This window comes from Galleria mellonella, unplaced genomic scaffold (genome assembly GCF_026898425.1).
Source record: "Galleria mellonella isolate WM207_F2 unplaced genomic scaffold, CSIRO_AGI_GalMel_v1 utg116, whole genome shotgun sequence".
NCBI classification, from domain to species: Eukaryota; Metazoa; Arthropoda; class Insecta; order Lepidoptera; family Pyralidae; genus Galleria; species Galleria mellonella.
Window position 1 is genome coordinate 266,712 of NW_026441978.1, and position 18,712 is coordinate 285,423.

At 46.8% G+C, this 18,712-nt stretch overlaps 1 protein-coding gene and 1 long non-coding RNA gene across 4 annotated transcripts in view; one reads left to right on the plus strand and one right to left on the minus strand.

Annotated features, from left to right (window-relative positions):
• LOC113515712 (prominin-like protein) overlaps nt 1-18,712 on the plus strand; it is a 94,373-nt gene that overhangs the window by 49,712 nt on the left and 25,949 nt on the right. For 2 of the 3 annotated variants that reach the window (XM_052894518.1, XM_052894529.1), the window contains exons 2-9: nt 3,185-3,323; nt 3,781-3,906; nt 4,448-4,635; nt 5,290-5,454; nt 6,004-6,125; nt 6,817-6,840; nt 15,079-15,244; nt 15,888-16,054. In XM_052894518.1, the coding sequence (XP_052750478.1) occupies nt 3,185-3,323; nt 3,781-3,906; nt 4,448-4,635; nt 5,290-5,454; nt 6,004-6,125; nt 6,817-6,840; nt 15,079-15,244; nt 15,888-16,054 (1,097 nt within the window). The remainder of the gene's footprint in view (nt 1-3,184; nt 3,324-3,780; nt 3,907-4,447; nt 4,636-5,289; nt 5,455-6,003; nt 6,126-6,816; nt 6,841-15,078; nt 15,245-15,887; nt 16,055-18,712) is intronic. The other variant, XM_052894520.1, reaches the window with a different exon arrangement.
• On the minus strand, nt 1,615-4,493 carry LOC128200597 (uncharacterized). Its single transcript, XR_008252800.1, has 3 exons — nt 4,363-4,493; nt 3,143-3,339; nt 1,615-1,751 (listed from the first exon to the last, which is right to left on the minus strand). It is a non-coding gene; the product is annotated as an uncharacterized LOC128200597 (long non-coding RNA).

Genomic DNA, 18,712 nt, shown 5'->3' on the forward strand with positions numbered 1-18,712 from the left:
TCGCAGCTCGACATTCGCCGAGATTGGAAAGTGACGTTATCATACTATCTATATTATTGCGTGCTTATCTGATTTCTCAATTCTTTATTATGGATTATTAAGTTAATCGGTAGGTAGGTTATTTAACTTCTAAAAGTAACTATTTATAACTTAAACATTGAAAAGAGTCTTTAATATTTTTCGAGTATTCATTAGCTGTACGTGCTTGTCGCCAGTTTGACGTTAAAATTTATGTATCAATAAATCATTTCAATGCCAATTTATATTATACGTATGACGGCCATAAATAATAATATTTAGAAAAAGTATTTTACAATTATTTTAGTTATTTTTTGGGGCTTTACGAAAAAATACGCGAAGATATTTATATACAGGTACTATTACATAACAGTGTTCATATCATAACTTTAGCCTTGACAAGATATGGCAGGTAATGTAGAAATTTACAATCTCACGACTTTAAAAAATTATATATATATATATATATATATATATATGAAATAAATATTATTATGAAATAAAATTTTAATTTTAATTCATAAACATTTCATTCATAAACCTTAAATAAATAAATAAACATTAAACAAAGAGTCGTCACTTCATTTCACGCTAAACCCGCGTAAAATATTACTGAAATCGAATTGAAAATTACGAGTAGCTAAGAATTATATTAAACTAACCCATAATCTATGTGCATAATACGAAATAAATTGGATCGGGCTAAATGTGAACATAGAGTCAGTTTGTGGGGACAATTGGTTAAAACAGGCCACCGTATCACATGCTTGTCGTCCACTACAATTGATTGTGAACTCCAAATAGTACGTGAATAGGGTTGGAAATAGCTATGTGTAATATACAGCTGCTATCGTTACTCGCTGCTGAGTCGAGCGGCGGCTGCTCATGAGATGCAATTGAAGGCGATAACTGCAACCCAGTTTAGAAATAGATAATTTAATGAAAGCGTATGTAGCAAGCAAGAGATGTTTGCAAAGAATCAAGGCTTGAAGGTCTTTTGCTTTCGTCTCTTTCAGTGTTGCAATCTCATAAGGGCCTACGCAGATGAGGGATATTGCAAGATATTGCAGGCGTTCGTAGGCTACGGTAACTGCTTACCATCAGGTGGGCCGTAAGCCTGTTTACCACCTCAGTGGTATAAAAAAAAATTTGTTAGGCTAGACCTAGGTCCGAAGAAAGAAACCGTATACTTTTGTTAAAAAAAAAGTGAGCATGAACTTTTGTCCGCTCATAAAACGGGAGCTTCAAAAATCGCCATGTATATGTACAGTGTATAAGGCGTACCTGTAAATATGTATGTGATTTATTATTATAAAGAAAATTTTGTCTGCTAATAAAATGTTCATAGTCTGCGCGGAGTAAACTTAATATTATATTTTTTTTTAATCTATGACTCTTTAGCCTATGAATTAATCATACTAGCTAGGTTAGCTTTGGATATATTGAAAAAAAAAAATGTATGCGTTTATATTATTACTGTAACGATTTATTACCATTAATTATTGACTTTAAACGTAAAAATTTGCATTCAAAATGTATTATATATTTGAATATGATATAAGTTTATGTAAGAAATGTCTTTTACTCTTGATTTTTGGCGTTATCACCACCGTAGAGGATGTATCATACACTATATATGCTAAGTCTAATTAAAACTAGAATCCACTGGTCAACAGTCACTTGCCATCCGCTGTAAAGGCGACGGCGACCGGCAGACGGCAGGTGCAGCCTAACTGGAATTATATTTAATTACCTTGATACACCTCACCGACTTTCTAATGTCGTGAAGACAATCTGTCCCACTACTGTTTATATGTCGTGCAAATGTATATTATATTAGTATATATACGGTATTTTATGAAATGGAATAGCATCCCCGTTTCTCCCCTTGACGTTTGCGTGTAAAGATGACGGTGGTCATTTTCCATCAGATGTATAAACAATAAAGTCGCACCATGGCTTTCATTCCACCGTTTTTGATAGAAATCTAAAAAAGTATCACCTTCTCTTTTTGGGTTCCTTAATAATTAATTTCTTATACTAATACTTATAATTTCTTATACTATATATTTGTGTCTCTTCTTATATTGTCTAATTTCCATTATATTGCTCGTAGACAGTCAATGTATGCATTTGAGTATATTCATTGGTATCAGGTGCCCTTTGAAAATATTTGGTTCGATAGGAACGTCCTCAACCGACTTATCTCGCACTTGATTCGATTTTTTATCGATTGTGATGATTACGTATCTCAATTATTGTAATATTTGCTTATCATACGTACGGATGCTTACTGAGTAAAGTGTAATTTTATTTTAATTTATTTATTCATAAGTACATATATACGTGTACATGTTAGACTCAATGCTAAAAGCATTCTCTCCCAGTTAACTATAGGGAAGTGTCAGAATACTCGAATAGTAATACTAAAATAGTGTATATAAATAACAAATATATTTACACATGTATAAAATATACTATATTATACTCGAAATTGAGAATAATATAAAGTACTTACTGCTTGGATAAAGCAAAAAAGTGAGCATAAACCTTTTTTTTTAAAGACTGTTTAGTGGGGAGTCTCTTAATGGTATCTTGCATTGTTTTCATATTTTCTAAAATTTTCTATACATATACTCGTATATTCCGTGTATGGAGTAAGAACACAATGTGTCACTACTCCTTATCATTCCCAGTAGACGCTGACTGGCTAATAAAACAAGGCATAATACAACACTACAAGCGAAGGAAAGCTTGAATCAAAACTAAGCAAGCAAACTGTCTAGCATAGCTAGCATGATAAAAATAAACTATTGTGTATACTCCTAAGAGAATGGATCCGTGTCCAAAAGTGGGATGTTTAAAGATTCTATAGTTATGATTAGAAGTGATTTTTATACTTATTATCCAAGTTAACATTTTTGAATTGCCTTAAGAGTGTTCACCTTTTGCGCACCGAAGTGTGGCTTAAGGTTTTAGTTCGCTATTAAAGTACTTTTTAAATAATTAATCAGACACATTGAAAAATGTTCAATTATTTTAGAAATTTGACAAATAATTGCGACGATATCGTATTTAGTTATGAACGCTGCTGTCGCCCATCATGTGTAATGTTTGTTTGTACCTATGGCACGGTGAGTGACGCTGTGTGTCCGCGTGTCGGCAGGCGTGGTGCACGTGTCCGACGGCCACTTGGAGCTGCCGTCGGTGCGCAAGGAGTGGCGGCCGCTGCTGGCGCACTACGCGGGGCCCACCGCCGTCATCGTCGTCGCCGTACTCTTCGCCGTGTCGCTGCCGCTCGCCGGGTACGTACCGACCGTACTACTTGGAATTATTAACAAGTTAATAGCCCACGTGGTGGAAAGTACTATGTACTAGTTACCACTAAATACTAAGTAAGTGGAAACTTACTATAGGGAGATTTTGTACAAAAGTCGTTTGCTTGGGCACCTCTGTTCCATTCGCGTTTCTACCGTAAAACAGTTGTGTTTGCATGGCTGTGTTTCAGTTTGAAGGGTGGGATATGGCGTGAATTTACAGGGTACAGAGGAATAACACCTGAGTCCTCAGGAATGGCAATGCATGGGGGATATCATGGGCCAAACAGTATATACTGTTATGTCCATGGCACTGCTAATGTTTAGGTGCTAATAAGGTGGGCCATCAGCTTGTTTGACATTCTACGTTGCATAAAAAAGCAAAAGCAAAAAATGCTAAACGTTGAATTGTTAAATTTAATTTGTTATCGATGTAATATTCCAGTCTATTTTGGTGCTGCTGCTACTGGTGCCGGTCGGGCCGACGGCGGCGGCCCTTCGACCGCAAGTATGACGCGTGTCTCAAGGGTCTGCTCGCCATTCTCCTCATAGCTCTACTGACGCTCTTCCTGTAAGTGGTTTGATATAAACATAGCAAAAGCACAGTGTAAGGAGCAATGGTTTTATACGTAAGCTGTATGGATAAAGATAAAACTGTACTAGCGCGAGTGAAGGGAGAATCGAAACAATACTCTGCTAAACGTAACTCTCCTAGCCAGCGTGGTAATAGTGGTAGTGTCATAAAAAGTTTCGGACACGTTAAATCTTACTAATATAATAAAATTATAATTAGATGATATTCGTTCTGGTATTACAAAAACACCACTGCACCAAGTTGGATGCAGTTTTCACAGTCATATTCCTGAAGGTCTAATTTAAAATCTGGTGTATGTACTATCATGATCTAATAAGTACCACCAATTCACGCGTATGAAGCAGCGGGTAAAAGGCTAGTGTCCAAGAAATCTATTTTAGCTACTGAAATATATCGTTGTTTCGTTTTGCATTTAAAAGAAAGGAACTAAACCTGTAAAAGCGAAGGTTCGCTTGTAAGAGAGTGGAGTGAATGTGAATGAGCCACGAGGCCGGTGGTGGCGGCGCGTGTGCGGCAGGTTCGGCGTGGTGTGCGCGTTCGCGACGGAGGCGCAGCTGGAGGCGGGCGCGGCGCGCGCGGCGGGCGCGCTGCGCGCCGGGCTGCGCGACGCGCACGCGTTCGTCAACGCCACGCACGCGCACGCGCACTGGCTGCTCGTCGTCAACTACGGCGAGCTCGAGCGCAAGATGGACGCGCTGCTCACCGGTACGTATAGCTCCACACCTCCACACCTCCACACCTCCACACCTCCTCACCTCCTCCGCCGGACACTGCTTCCCGAGCTTGGTCCGTGACGAGAGACCACCGCAGCCCATGAATGCAGTCATTCACGCATTGACAAAGTTTATGATCTTGTATCATAGTTACCTAATATTTTCATCAAATCGAAACACAGCATACGAGCACGCGCTTCTGCGATATAATTAATAGTTGAATAAGAGATAAATTTATTCAGTGCTCCTTCTCCTCCAGCGGTTCACTATTTGTACAAGTGATATGATCAGTCGTCAGACAGTGCATAATACATTATCGAGGTTGTCTTCTGGCCTCTTTGCCAAATCTTATACTTTATAAGAGATAATAATCAATCAAAACTATCGTCATGAAATGTTCATGAGGTTTACATAGACATAGCTCTTCAATAATTCTAGTTTAAGGTTGACGAGCATGAAAATATGTACAACTTTACGCTGTAACAGTCATTTGTGAAGGACAACGTTCTGAACTTTAATGAAAACTTCAAATAAAACAGGTTAACACTCAGAAATTGTCATTAAGAAATAGAAATGTCAAATGTATTACTTTTCCATTTACCAATTTACTTTATACGCGTGTGGTGGTGGTGGTGGTGCGTGGCAGGCGCGGGCATGGCGGTGTCGGTGCAGCTGGGCGAGTTCTCGCACGCGGTGTCGGTGACGACGCTCAACAAGATGGTGCAGCAGCTGGACGGCGTACAGGCCGACCTGCGGGCCGTGCAGCACCTCACCGCCACGCTGCGCTTCAAGGCTGAGCAGCTCAACACCGGTGCGTGCCAAGTCTTCCCAAGTTTTACTGTTCACTACTGGGCTCTAGCGGTCCACGACCCACCCGCGGTTCCGGGTTTAATTCTCGGTCTTAAAATTTAGGAAATAAACTTTTCTGAACTGGCTCGAGTTTGGGTATTATGTATGATACTCCTAGATATCCTTTGCCCTGTTTTTCATAACACAAGGTATCCTGACTTGAGGATCTTAGTGTGATTCATGTAATTCACAATCAGGTCAATCTGCTGATATGCACGTCACAGTGGTTTCTAAACCATCGTGATTAATTTCTGCTCAACAGTCGCAGTTAATTTCACGATGGACCAAATGTCGTGACTTTATCTTCACCAATAAAGAAGATTAGGCTACTATCCAATTTTCATTCATTGACCAACCCGTCCATTTAACGCTGAATCCTATATAGTCAATTCTGAATATATTCGAAAACTCCTAATATCGCCATACCTTTGTAACTTCTTCACTCCGTCATCCACTTTCCCTCTTGACCATTGTAATATTGTACGACCTGTGTGCGGCGCTCGGTGTGCAGGCCTCCGGAAGGTGAAGCTGAAGCTGCTGACGACCCTGGCCCGTTGCGAGATGCCGCCCTGTATCAACCTGCAACGCAAGCACCGCATCGGCGAGCTCAACACAGATATACAGTATAGCCAGGTATGTACACACACACACACAGACACACTACCAGCACGACAGTTTTACAAATGTCAACTGTATATGTTGCATCCTTAATATCGACTTAAAAAAAGTTGCAAATATAAGTTTTAATTTTTTTTCACCTAAAAAAAGAGCAGGTTTCACTACCTAATTAATAAAACAGTTCTTTTTTGTACATTGACTAAGGTAAAGGAGAGTTTTTCTATCATCCTGTCAGTCAGTCGTTAACAGTTCATTGCAGGACATAGGTTTTATGTCGGCTGTTGAGGGGTTTTGTCAGTAGTTGCCGTGCTTTACATTCGGATTGGTAACCTTAGACTTTGGTGATGTTTTAAGAGGGACGCTGCTATTCATCCCTTAACGAAAAACTTTTTTTAGTCGTCTCTAACGACACCCACGGGAAAGAAAGGGATGGCCCATTCAGTGCTGGTACCACACGGCTGTTTTTCTAATTTTCTATTTTATTTTATGAGTAAGTGAGTCAGTATCTACAATATACCTATAAGAATATACTAGAAGATTTATTTCTAAGTTCTCAAAAAAATATTATGTAAATAACAAAAAAAGAACGTGGCTGATACTGCGTGATATGTCTTCGAACACATCGAGATTGTTTTTAATTAAAATTAAATTAAATTAATTTAATTAAAATAAATAAAATTTATAATTTCATGCATACACGGATTAGATGCTTGACAAATACTTCCCGACGGTAAGTATATTAACATATAGTATGTTAATTAATCCATTCCTTAAAATTAGTGTTAGTATTTATAAATAGGATCTCTAAAAAAAGGAACAAGTTATGTATGTACACCTTATATATATATATATATATATATATATATATATATATATATATATATATATATATATATATATATATATATATATATATATATATATATATATATATATATATATATATATATATATATTATATATATATATATATTTATATTGTTCGCGACATTATTTGTATATATCGTAATTTATAGTTGTTAAGTCCCTAGTTAATCGTTTCTGTATTCTGTTATAGATTTACATAGATTTAAGATAGTGTAAGTTAAATAAAGTATTCCTTTGCGTGTTGTCGTTATTACCTACGAATAGAAATTGTAACAATAAATAGAATTAAGAAATTGTAAATTGAAATAAAATAAATAAATAGACGCTATAGAGTACCGATCTGAAGAGACACGCGTCTCGTTCATTTTCGCCCCGTCCCGCTCGCACAGATCGCTATCGCGAGTTGGAAACGTTATGCGAGCGGGCGGGTATAAAGATAGGCCGCCTCCCGTCGAGCGGCATTCGCTTCCGGGCAGCGACGCACTACACTCGAGAAGAAATAGGACAAGAAGAAAAATACTCTCTTCAGACGGTACCGGAGGCTTCAGAATAGTAATCCCTGTGTTTCACTCCAGCCTGAACCAACGCCCCTACAGTCCACGCTCACCGAACGGCAGTCCACACCGCACATCGTGGTCCTTCGAGAAGCCGGATTGCTGGAGGAACACCGTTGGTACATCGAGAAGCCGGATCGCTGGAGGAAGACCATTCTGAAGCCGGATCGCTGAAATGCCGACTACGAGAAACATGAAGTCGTCGCAACAAAAAGTCGCCGTCACCGAAGCCACAACGTCCGCCGCCACGTCGACTACGGCCGCCGGAACGCTGTCCGTCGCTGCCACGCCGTCCGTTGCTGCCACCACGTCGTCTGCGGCTGTCAGAATGCCTTCTGTCGCTGCCACGTCGTCTACCGCCGCCACCACATCGACTGCGAACACGTCCGGCGATACGACGACCACAGGAGCCACGGAGACTACCGAAGCCACAGGAACGACAGAGGAGACAGCAAGGAAGAAGGAACCGAAGCACGGCACGGCACGCACGGTTCGCACCACGGCCTCGCAGAAGAAGAAGGCTCTGGCCAAGGCACGGGAGGAGCTACTTCGAAAGGAGGTGGAATTGGCTGCTGCACGTGTCGCCGCCCTGGAAGCCGAATCAGAGGACGACGAGGAAGTAGAAGACGACGACGCTACCGTCAGAAGAGAACGAACGTCGGATTGGGTTCGTCGAAGCACGCTGGCACTCACAATGGAGCCGCATGTACCAGAGATAGAAGAAGTCACCGGCAAGCGTCAGGGGTTCGTCCCATCGAGACCCGTTGAAGAGGATTCGAGAGCGCCGCCGCCACAGCCGAGCAGCGACGCACTTCACCGGGACCACGCACGCCACGTTGACCCACATGCCGCCATGCCTACGATAGCAGCAGCGATGCAGTCGATGAAGAAAGAAGAACCGGTGCTGAAGGTGGGCATCGATTGTAATGAGTTTGCGATCGCCATGCAGATGGCCGCTCGCAACATACTGCCCTCCACAGCGTCAAGAGTCACCGAGTTGCCAGTCTTCAATGGATCGTCGAGCGAGTGGTTACCATGGAAGATGGCCTATGAAGAGAGCGCAAGTCAACTCACAGAACAAGAGAACCTAGCAAGACTGCGCAGAAGCTTGAAGGGGGCCGCAAAGGACGCGGCACGCTCCCTATTCGTCGGGTCTACGACCGCAGAAGAAGTAATGAAGATGTTAGCCGCGAGGTTCGGCCGCCCTGGAGCACTCGTCACAGCCGAACTGAACAAACTCCGCGCGCTACCACGACTCTCGGACAACGCAAGAGACGTCTGCCTCTTCGCAAGCAAGGTGCAGAACGTCGTCGCCACGATACGAGCGCTGAACAAGAGTCACTACCTCTACAACGAAGAAATAGTGAGAAACGTCACAGAGAAGATGCCGTCGGTACTACGCTTCAAGTACTACGATTTCGCCAACGACCAACCGGAGGGACAACCGGACCTCATAACACTCTCTCTCAGTTCCTGCAAAGGACCGCCGCACGATGTGGAAACTTCGCCCCCGCCGAGGAGATACCGTCCGAAGACCGGCGGGAGTCCGCTCCTAGGAAGACGGCGAAGACATACACGACGCAGGAGAAACCCGCTACACCACCGTGCCCGATGTGTCGACGAGAGGGACACGCTCCATCGGACTGCAAGACGATGAAGGAAGCAGACACATCGGCGAGATGGGAGTTAGCGAAGACTCATAGGCTGTGTTTCTGCTGCCTCAAAGTGAGAAGATTTCGCCACGCCTGCAAGAGCAAGAGATGTGGAGTAGATGAGTGCACGCAGACTCATCACCCTCTGCTGCACACCACGCGACAACAGCCGGAGAATGAAGTAACAACACACGTCGTCGAGGACAAGTCCGCCGCAGTCACCGCATCGGCAAGGGAAAACGACAAGATCGCGTTCCTGAAGATCCTGCCGATACGAGTCACCGGTCCCACGGGAACGTGCGACACCTACGCGCTACTGGACGACGGGTCGACTTGCACCATCATCGAGACGACGGTGGCGGAGCGAATCGGTGCTACGGGTCCCCCCGCACCATTCTACATGGAAGGTGTGGCCGGGGCACGGATCAACGCAGCTCAATCGACGCGTGTTCACTTCAAGATCCGCGGGCGGAATTCACAAGAATACACAGTGGGGGCACGGACGATGGACAGACTGCAGTTATCACCGCAGTCGGTACCACGCAGCGTCATCAAGGGCTGTCCACATCTGCGGGACATAGAGAGGGAATTGGTCTACGAAGAGGGCAAACCGACGGTACTGCTGGGGCAAGACAACTGGCACCTACTGCTGGCCCACGAAGTCAGAAGAGGATCCGACACGCAGCCGGTCGCATCACTCACCAACCTGGGATGGGTACTGCACGGTACGAGTCGCGGCAGGACAAGACAGCAGGTGCACAGAATCAGCCACATAGTGACGACACATGAAGAGGAACAATCGATGGAAGAAATGATGAAGCAACATTTCGCGCTCGAATCGCTGGGAATCGCACCGAAGAGGTCTTACAATGAAGAGGAACGTCGCGCCCTACGCATTTTAGAGGAGAAAACTCGTCCGTTACCGGCGGGAGGATACGAGACGGGGTTATTATGGAAGAAGGACGACCCTGTGCCGCCGGACAACTACGAATCGGCAATGCGACGTCTCCAACTGGTCGAAAGGAAACTCGACAAGAATGAAGAAATCAAGAAGAGATATGAACAGCAAATGGACACGCTACTCAAGAACGGGTATGCTGAAGTCGCCCCGCCACGGAGTTCCCAACGGGTGTGGTACCTGCCACACTTCGCCGTCATCAACCCGCAGAAACCGGGGAAACTGCGGATCGTGCACGACGCAGCAGCCAAGACGAAGGGCATCAGTTTGAACGACATGCTGCTGCCGGGCCCCGACTTACTTCAATCGCTACCGGGGGTCCTCATGCGGTTCCGGCAACGACGGGTGGCAGTCACGGCGGACATAAAGGACATGTTCATGCGGGTCACCATACGGGAAGAAGATAGGGACATGCAACGGTTCCTGTGGCGAGGAGATCGACGAGAGGGTCCACCTGTGGAATATAGGATGAAGAGTGTCATATTCGGCGCAACATCGTCACCGTGTACAGCGATCTACGTCAAGAACAAGAACGCAGAACAGTACAAGGAAGAGTTCCCGGAGGCAGCAACGGCGGTGGTCATGAACCACTACGTCGACGACTACCTCGCCAGCTTCGACACGGAAGAGCAAGCCGTACGCGTCTCAAGACAGGTCGCACAGATCCACGGTCGAGCCAACTACTATCTCCAACGGTGGGCGTCGAACTCGCATCAAGTGCGCGCCGCGTTCTCCGACACCGGCGGGGACAGCGTGGTACAACTCGACGCGGAGAAGATACTGGGGATGGTATGGCGACCTTCTGAAGACACCTTAGGCTTCAACTTCAACGGACACAAGCTTCCGCCACAGATAGCCAGCGGGGAACAGACGCCGACGACGAGGGAAGCGCTACGAGCGATTATGTCGCTGTTCGATCCACTGGGCCTCGCCACTCCCATCACCATACAGGCGAAGAAGATATTGCAGGAGACGTGGCGTACCGGTATCGACTGGGACACCGAGCTGCAACCACGGGAAGCGGACGCCTGGCGGAGCTGGATGGACCACGTGCGACGGCTGTCCGCGCTGGAGGTGCCGCGGTGCTACCCGGAGGTAGCCACGGCCGATACAGCGGAGCTGCATACATTCGTCGACGCCAGCTCGGACGCGTACGCCTGTGCCGTGTACTGGCGGGCCGTAAGCGCGACCGGCGAGGTCCACGTGTCGCTGATCGCGGCAAAGGGACGAGTGGCCCCACTCAGCAAGGTGACCACGATACCGCGACTGGAGCTGCAAGCGGCCGTCCTCGGGTGTCGCCTATCGCGCACGGCAGTCGAAGAACACGACCTGAAGCCCGCTCGCCGAGTATACTGGTCGGACTCACGCACCGTGCTCGCATGGCTACGCACCGGTCCTCGCGCATACAAGCCGTTCGTCGCGCATAGAGTCGCCGAGATCGTCGAAGAAACAAAGACGAACGAGTGGAGATGGATACCGACGCGGCACAACGTAGCAGACGACGCCACACGCGACCCACCGACGGACTTCGGCTCGCAGCATAGATGGTTCCGTGGGCCGGACTTCCTGTACCTCCCCGAAGAGCAGTGGCCGCGTGAAGATAGTACGAGCGACGATAGTCAAGCGGAAACGGGAGAAGAACGCGTACACAAGCTACAGAACGCGACGCAGTTGTCTATAGCATTACCCGATCCGTCACGTTTTTCTAATTGGTTGAAACTTGTTCGCAGTTCAGCACGGGTGTTGCAGTTCATCGACCTCCTGCGACCGACCAGTCAACGCTGCACCGCCATCCGAAAGAGAAACAAGAAGAAAGAGAGCGCCGACCCCACTTGGACCCGCACGAAGAAAGTCGATAGAGAGAAGACGAAGATGAAAATCAAGAACAGCAATAGTCCATCTGTGTGTTTCATCCCCATAGACACACACTACCTAGATCGCGCGCGACGGCTATGGATTCGCGCGATACAACAAGAGGCGTTCGGCGACGAAATCGCAGCATTGAAACGAGAGAAACAGCTGCCGTCATCCAGTCGACTCATACAGCTGTCAGTCGTCATAGACAACGACGACATTCTGCGACTTCGATCGAGAATAGCAGCCGCCGCCGATCTGTCAGCCGAGCAACGAGAGCCCCCATCGTCGACGGAAACCACGCCTGGGTGCGCCTATACATCGCATGGGTGCATCGGAAACTTCACCACGGCGGCTTCGAGATCACCACGAACGAGGTGCGACAACACTTGTGGGTGTTGCGCCTACGACACGCCGTCCGCAGTGAACTGAAGAGGTGTCAGCTGTGCCGCCTACGAAGAGCAAGACCGGCGCAGCCGTCAACGGGCAACCATCCACAGAGCAGGCTGGCGCATCATCAACGACCGTTCACGTTCACCGGCCTAGACTACTTCGGGCCTATGACCGTGACAGTGGGCCGCACTCACCAGAAGCGGTACGGAGTGCTCTTCACCTGCCTAACGACGCGCGCTGTCCACCTAGAAATCGCCGGCAGCCTCAGCACGGACTCCGCCATAATGGCCCTGCGGCGCTTCATAAGCCGCAGAGGGTGTCCCACTGAGCTATGGTCCGACCAAGGCACCAACCTCAAAGGTGCCGACATCGAACTGAAGAAAGCAGCCGAGGAAGCCATCCAAGAAGAGTCATCAGTCCATTTCATCCGGTGGCGCTACATTCCCCCGAGCGCACCCTTCATGGGAGGTGCGTGGGAACGGTTGGTGCGTAGCGTGAAGACCGCACTAGCCGCCACGTTGAACGAACGGGCGCCCAAGGAAGAGGTCCTCCACACTCTACTGGTCGAAGTCGAGCACACCCTCAACAGCCGACCGCTAACCCACGTGTCGACATCGGCAGACGACGACAGCGCCCTAACCCCCAATCACTTCATATTGGGCGGTCCATCGCGCGTCCCACTGCCAGGCAGCTTCACAGAGAGCGACGCGGCGGGACACAAGGAGTGGCGTGCCAGCCAGAGGCTAGCTGATTGCTTCTGGAACCGGTGGGTGAAGGAGTACCTACCCGAGTTGCAACACCGGCGGGAGCCCCGAGCTACACACGGAGCCATCAAAATGGACGACCTGGTCCTGATAGCTGATGGGACCTTGCCTCGCAACACGTGGCCGCGAGGCGTGGTGGTGGCGACCTACCCTGGACCAGACGGCGAGGTTCGAGCGGTCGACGTGCGGACGAACAAGGGCATCCTACGGCGACCCACTAAGAAGCTGATCATACTGCCCACATCGACATCGAGCGACGCGAACACGAGTTAACTCCAGCTACGAGAGCTGCGGCGGGAGATTATGTTCGCGACATTATTTGTATATATCGTAATTTATAGTTGTTAAGTCCCTAGTTAATCGTTTCTGTATTCTGTTATAGATTTACATAGATTTAAGATAGTGTAAGTTAAATAAAGTATTCCTTTGCGTGTTGTCGTTATTACCTACGAATAGAAATTGTAACAATAAATAGAATTAAGAAATTGTAAATTGAAATAAAATAAATAAATAGACGCTATAGAGTACCGATCTGAAGAGACACGCGTCTCGTTCATTTTCGCCCCGTCCCGCTCGCACAGATCGCTATCGCGAGTTGGAAACGTTATCGTGCGAGCGGGCGGGTATAAAGATAGGCCGCCTCCCGTCGAGCGGCATTCGCTTCCGGGCAGCGACGCACTACACTCGAGAAGAAATAGGACAAGAAGAAAAAATACTCTCTTCAGACGGTACCGGAGGCTTCAGAATAGTAATCCCTGTGTTTCACTCCAGCCTGAACCAACGCCCCTACAGTCCACGCTCACCGAACGGCAGTCCACACCGCACATATATATTATTTTTATTAGCTTACATACATTATGTAGTGTCGTTGGTGCAGATACAGGTTTTTTTTTTCTTCATATTTTAGTTTTTATTTTAATTATAAAATTTAAGGTGCGTCAACTAAGTCAAGGTGTGGCCGATAACGATGATTTTATTGCATAATTTTTACTAATGGAATATACAATCAAGGCAGTCCACTTTTATTAATTGTACATGAGAGGAAAAATAGTATTATTGAAACGATTACCAAAAGCGATTTCATTTTACTAAAAAAGAGTGCCGTTTAATTTAGAATTACATCTGAACATAGCAACTTACTGCGCTTTAGCAATACATATAAAAGCAAATAGTAGTTGCAATGTACTTTTATGACTTAGAATGGCAAACAAGTTAACGGTCCACTTGAAGGAAAGTGGTAACCGTCGCCTATAAACATGAACGGTACTCCCTCATGCGTTGCAATTTTTTGATCCCTATGGTATTTTTAATGGGCGAATTTGGAATAGGATCGCCTGCGCGATCGGTACACGCTGGTCGGGCAGGACTATGGTGTTTTACGGTTGTACCCAGAAATTTCACTGCCATATTCCACTTTTTAAATTGAAAAACCACAAATACATCACAGCTGTTTTATGGCAAAAACATGATGGAACAGAGCTACCTGTACAAGTACAAACCTCCTTCTGAGCTTGTTAAAAGAATTGTATATAAAAACTATAGCGACAGATATGACGAAAGAAAAAAAATCATAAACTTTAGCTATGAATCAATCTATGCTTTTCGTTTGAAGGGTGGGATTTGGCGTGAATTTACAGGGTACAGAGGAATACCGCCTGAGTCCTCAGGAATGGCAACGTACAGGGGGTATCATGGGCTAAACAGTATACTCTGTTATGTCCATGGTACTGCTCATGTCTATAGGCGACGGTTACCACTTTCCATCAGGTGGACCGTCAGCTTGTTTGCCATTCTAAGTTGTATAAAAAAAAAATATGATAATACAACACTACCCATGCAGAAGACCTGTATAGTCTGTCTTTGGGTTTACAAGTGGATGCTTGTATAATTGTGTGTTCTGAATATAACTTGTGCCGTGCGTGTTAGATGCCGGACGTGTCGGAGCTGCTGAACAACGTGACGTCGCTGCTGGACAGCCGTATCAAGGAGGAGGTGGCGGACGGGTACCGCGTGTTCCGCGACATACAGCGCGGCATACAGCGCTCCGTCGACGAGCACATACCGAGCGTACACCACGCCATCACCGACACAGGTAGGTCACCACTGCGACACGGAACCTAAGAACAAGGAATCCTAAAATAAAATTTGTAAGTTATATGGTTGCCTCCTTTCTTCTTATGCGTATATAAGTAGTAAAAAGAGGACGAAAGATACACCATCAGTTGCTATTGTTGTCAATTCATAGCTGGCTAGTGTATAGAAAATGTTTGATATGTCTATTATTTGTCAATGACAAATTTTACATTACTAGATTATATATTTGACAAAGTTAATGTAGAAAGTATGCAAGCAGGTTGTATTTGAATTTGGTAGGGTTATACGGCTGTATATTATTTTCTATACACTAGCCTGCTATGAATTGACAATTTTATCACTCCTACGTAATTCCTTGTTCTTAGTACGGAACGCAACGGATTTTACTTTGCAGACTTATTTTTTTGTGGCGGCTATTGACAATTAATTATGTTATGAATAAAACTGTCGAAATAAAGCAAAAAAGACCATTTTGTAAACAAAGACCCCCTGTTCCTAATTCAAAACTTTCAATATAATAAGTCATAGAAACACATGAATCAGTATATATGTGTACGTGCGTGCGCGCGTGCGTGCGTGCGTGCACGTACACGGTCCCGCGAGGCTCGGTGCAGTAGTAGTAGTGGTATGGTTCCGTGCAGGCGAGCGGCTGGCGTCGCTGTCGGAGCGGATCCGGGCGACGGCGGGCGAGGTGAGCGACATGCTGCAGCGGCACGAGCGCGCCAGCGACCGGCTGCAGGCCGCGGTGGCGCAGTACGGGCCCTACCGCCGCTACGTGGGGCTCGGCACCGCCTCCGCGCTGCTGCTCACACACACACCACACACACACACACACACACACACACACACACACACACACACACACACACACACACACACACACACACACACACACACACACACACACACACACACACACACACACACACACACACACACACACACACACACACACACACACACACACACACACACACACACACACACACACACACACACACACACACACACACACACACACACACACACACACACACACACACACACACACACACACACACACACACACACACACACACACACACACACACACACACACACACACACACACACACACACACACACACACACACACACACACACACACACACACACACACACACACACACACACACACACACACACACACACACACACACACACACACACACACACACACACACACACACACACACACACACACACACACACACACACACACACACACACACACACACACACACACACACACACACACACACACACACACACACACACACACACACACACACACACACACACACACACACACACACACACACACACACACACACACACACACACACACACACACACACACACACACACACACACACACACACACACACACACACACACACACACACACACACACACACACACACACACACACACACACACACACACACACACACACACACACACACACACACACACACACACACACACACACACACACACACACACACACACACACACACACACACACACACACACACACACACACACACACACACACACACACACACACACACACACACACACACACACACACACACACACACACACACACACACACACACACACACACACACACACACACACACACACACACACACACACACACACACACACACACACACACACACACACACACACACACACACACACACACACACACACACACACACACACACACACACACACACACACACACACACACACACACACACACACACACACACACACACACACACACACACACACACACACACACACACACACACACACACACACACACACACACACACACACACACACACACACACACACACACACACACACACACACACACACACACACACACACACACACACACACACACACACACACACACACACACACACACACACACACACACACACACACACACACACACACACACACACACACACACACACACACACACACACACACACACACACACACACACACACACACACACACACACACACACACACACACACACACACACACACACACACACACACACACACACACACACACACACACACACACACACACACACACACACACACACACACACACACACACACACACACACACACACACACACACACACACACACACACACACACACACACACACACACACACACACACACACACACACACACACACACACACACACACACACACACACACACACACACACACACACACACACACACACACACACACACACACACACACACACACACACACACACACACACACACACACACACACACACACACACACACACACACACACACACACACACACACACACACACACACACACACACACACACACACACACACACACACACACACACACACACACACACACACACACACACACACACACACACACACACACACACACACACACACACACACACACACACACACACACACACACACACACACACACACACACACACACACACACACACACACACACACACACACACACACACACACACACACACACACACACACACACACACACACACACACACACACACACACACACACACACACACACACACACACACACACACACACACACACACACACACACACACACACACACACACACACACACACACACACACACACACACACACACACACACACACACACACACACACACACACACACACACACACACACACACACACACACACACACACACACACACACACACACACACACACACACACACACACACACACACACACACACACACACACACACACACACACACACACACACACACACACACACACACACACACACACACACACACACACACACACACACACACACACACACACACACACACACACACACACACACACACACACACACACACACACACACACACACACACACACACACACACACACACACACACACACACACACACACACACACACACACACACACACACACACACACACACACACACACACACACACACACACACACACACACACACACACACACACACACACACACACACACACACACACACACACACACACACACACACACACACACACACACACACACACACACACACACACACACACACACACACACACACACACACACACACACACACACACACACACACACACACACACACACACACACACACACACACACACACACACACACACACACACACACACACACACACACACACACACACACACACACACACACACACACACACACACACACACACACACACACACACACACACACACACACACACACACACACACACACACACACACACACACACACACACACACA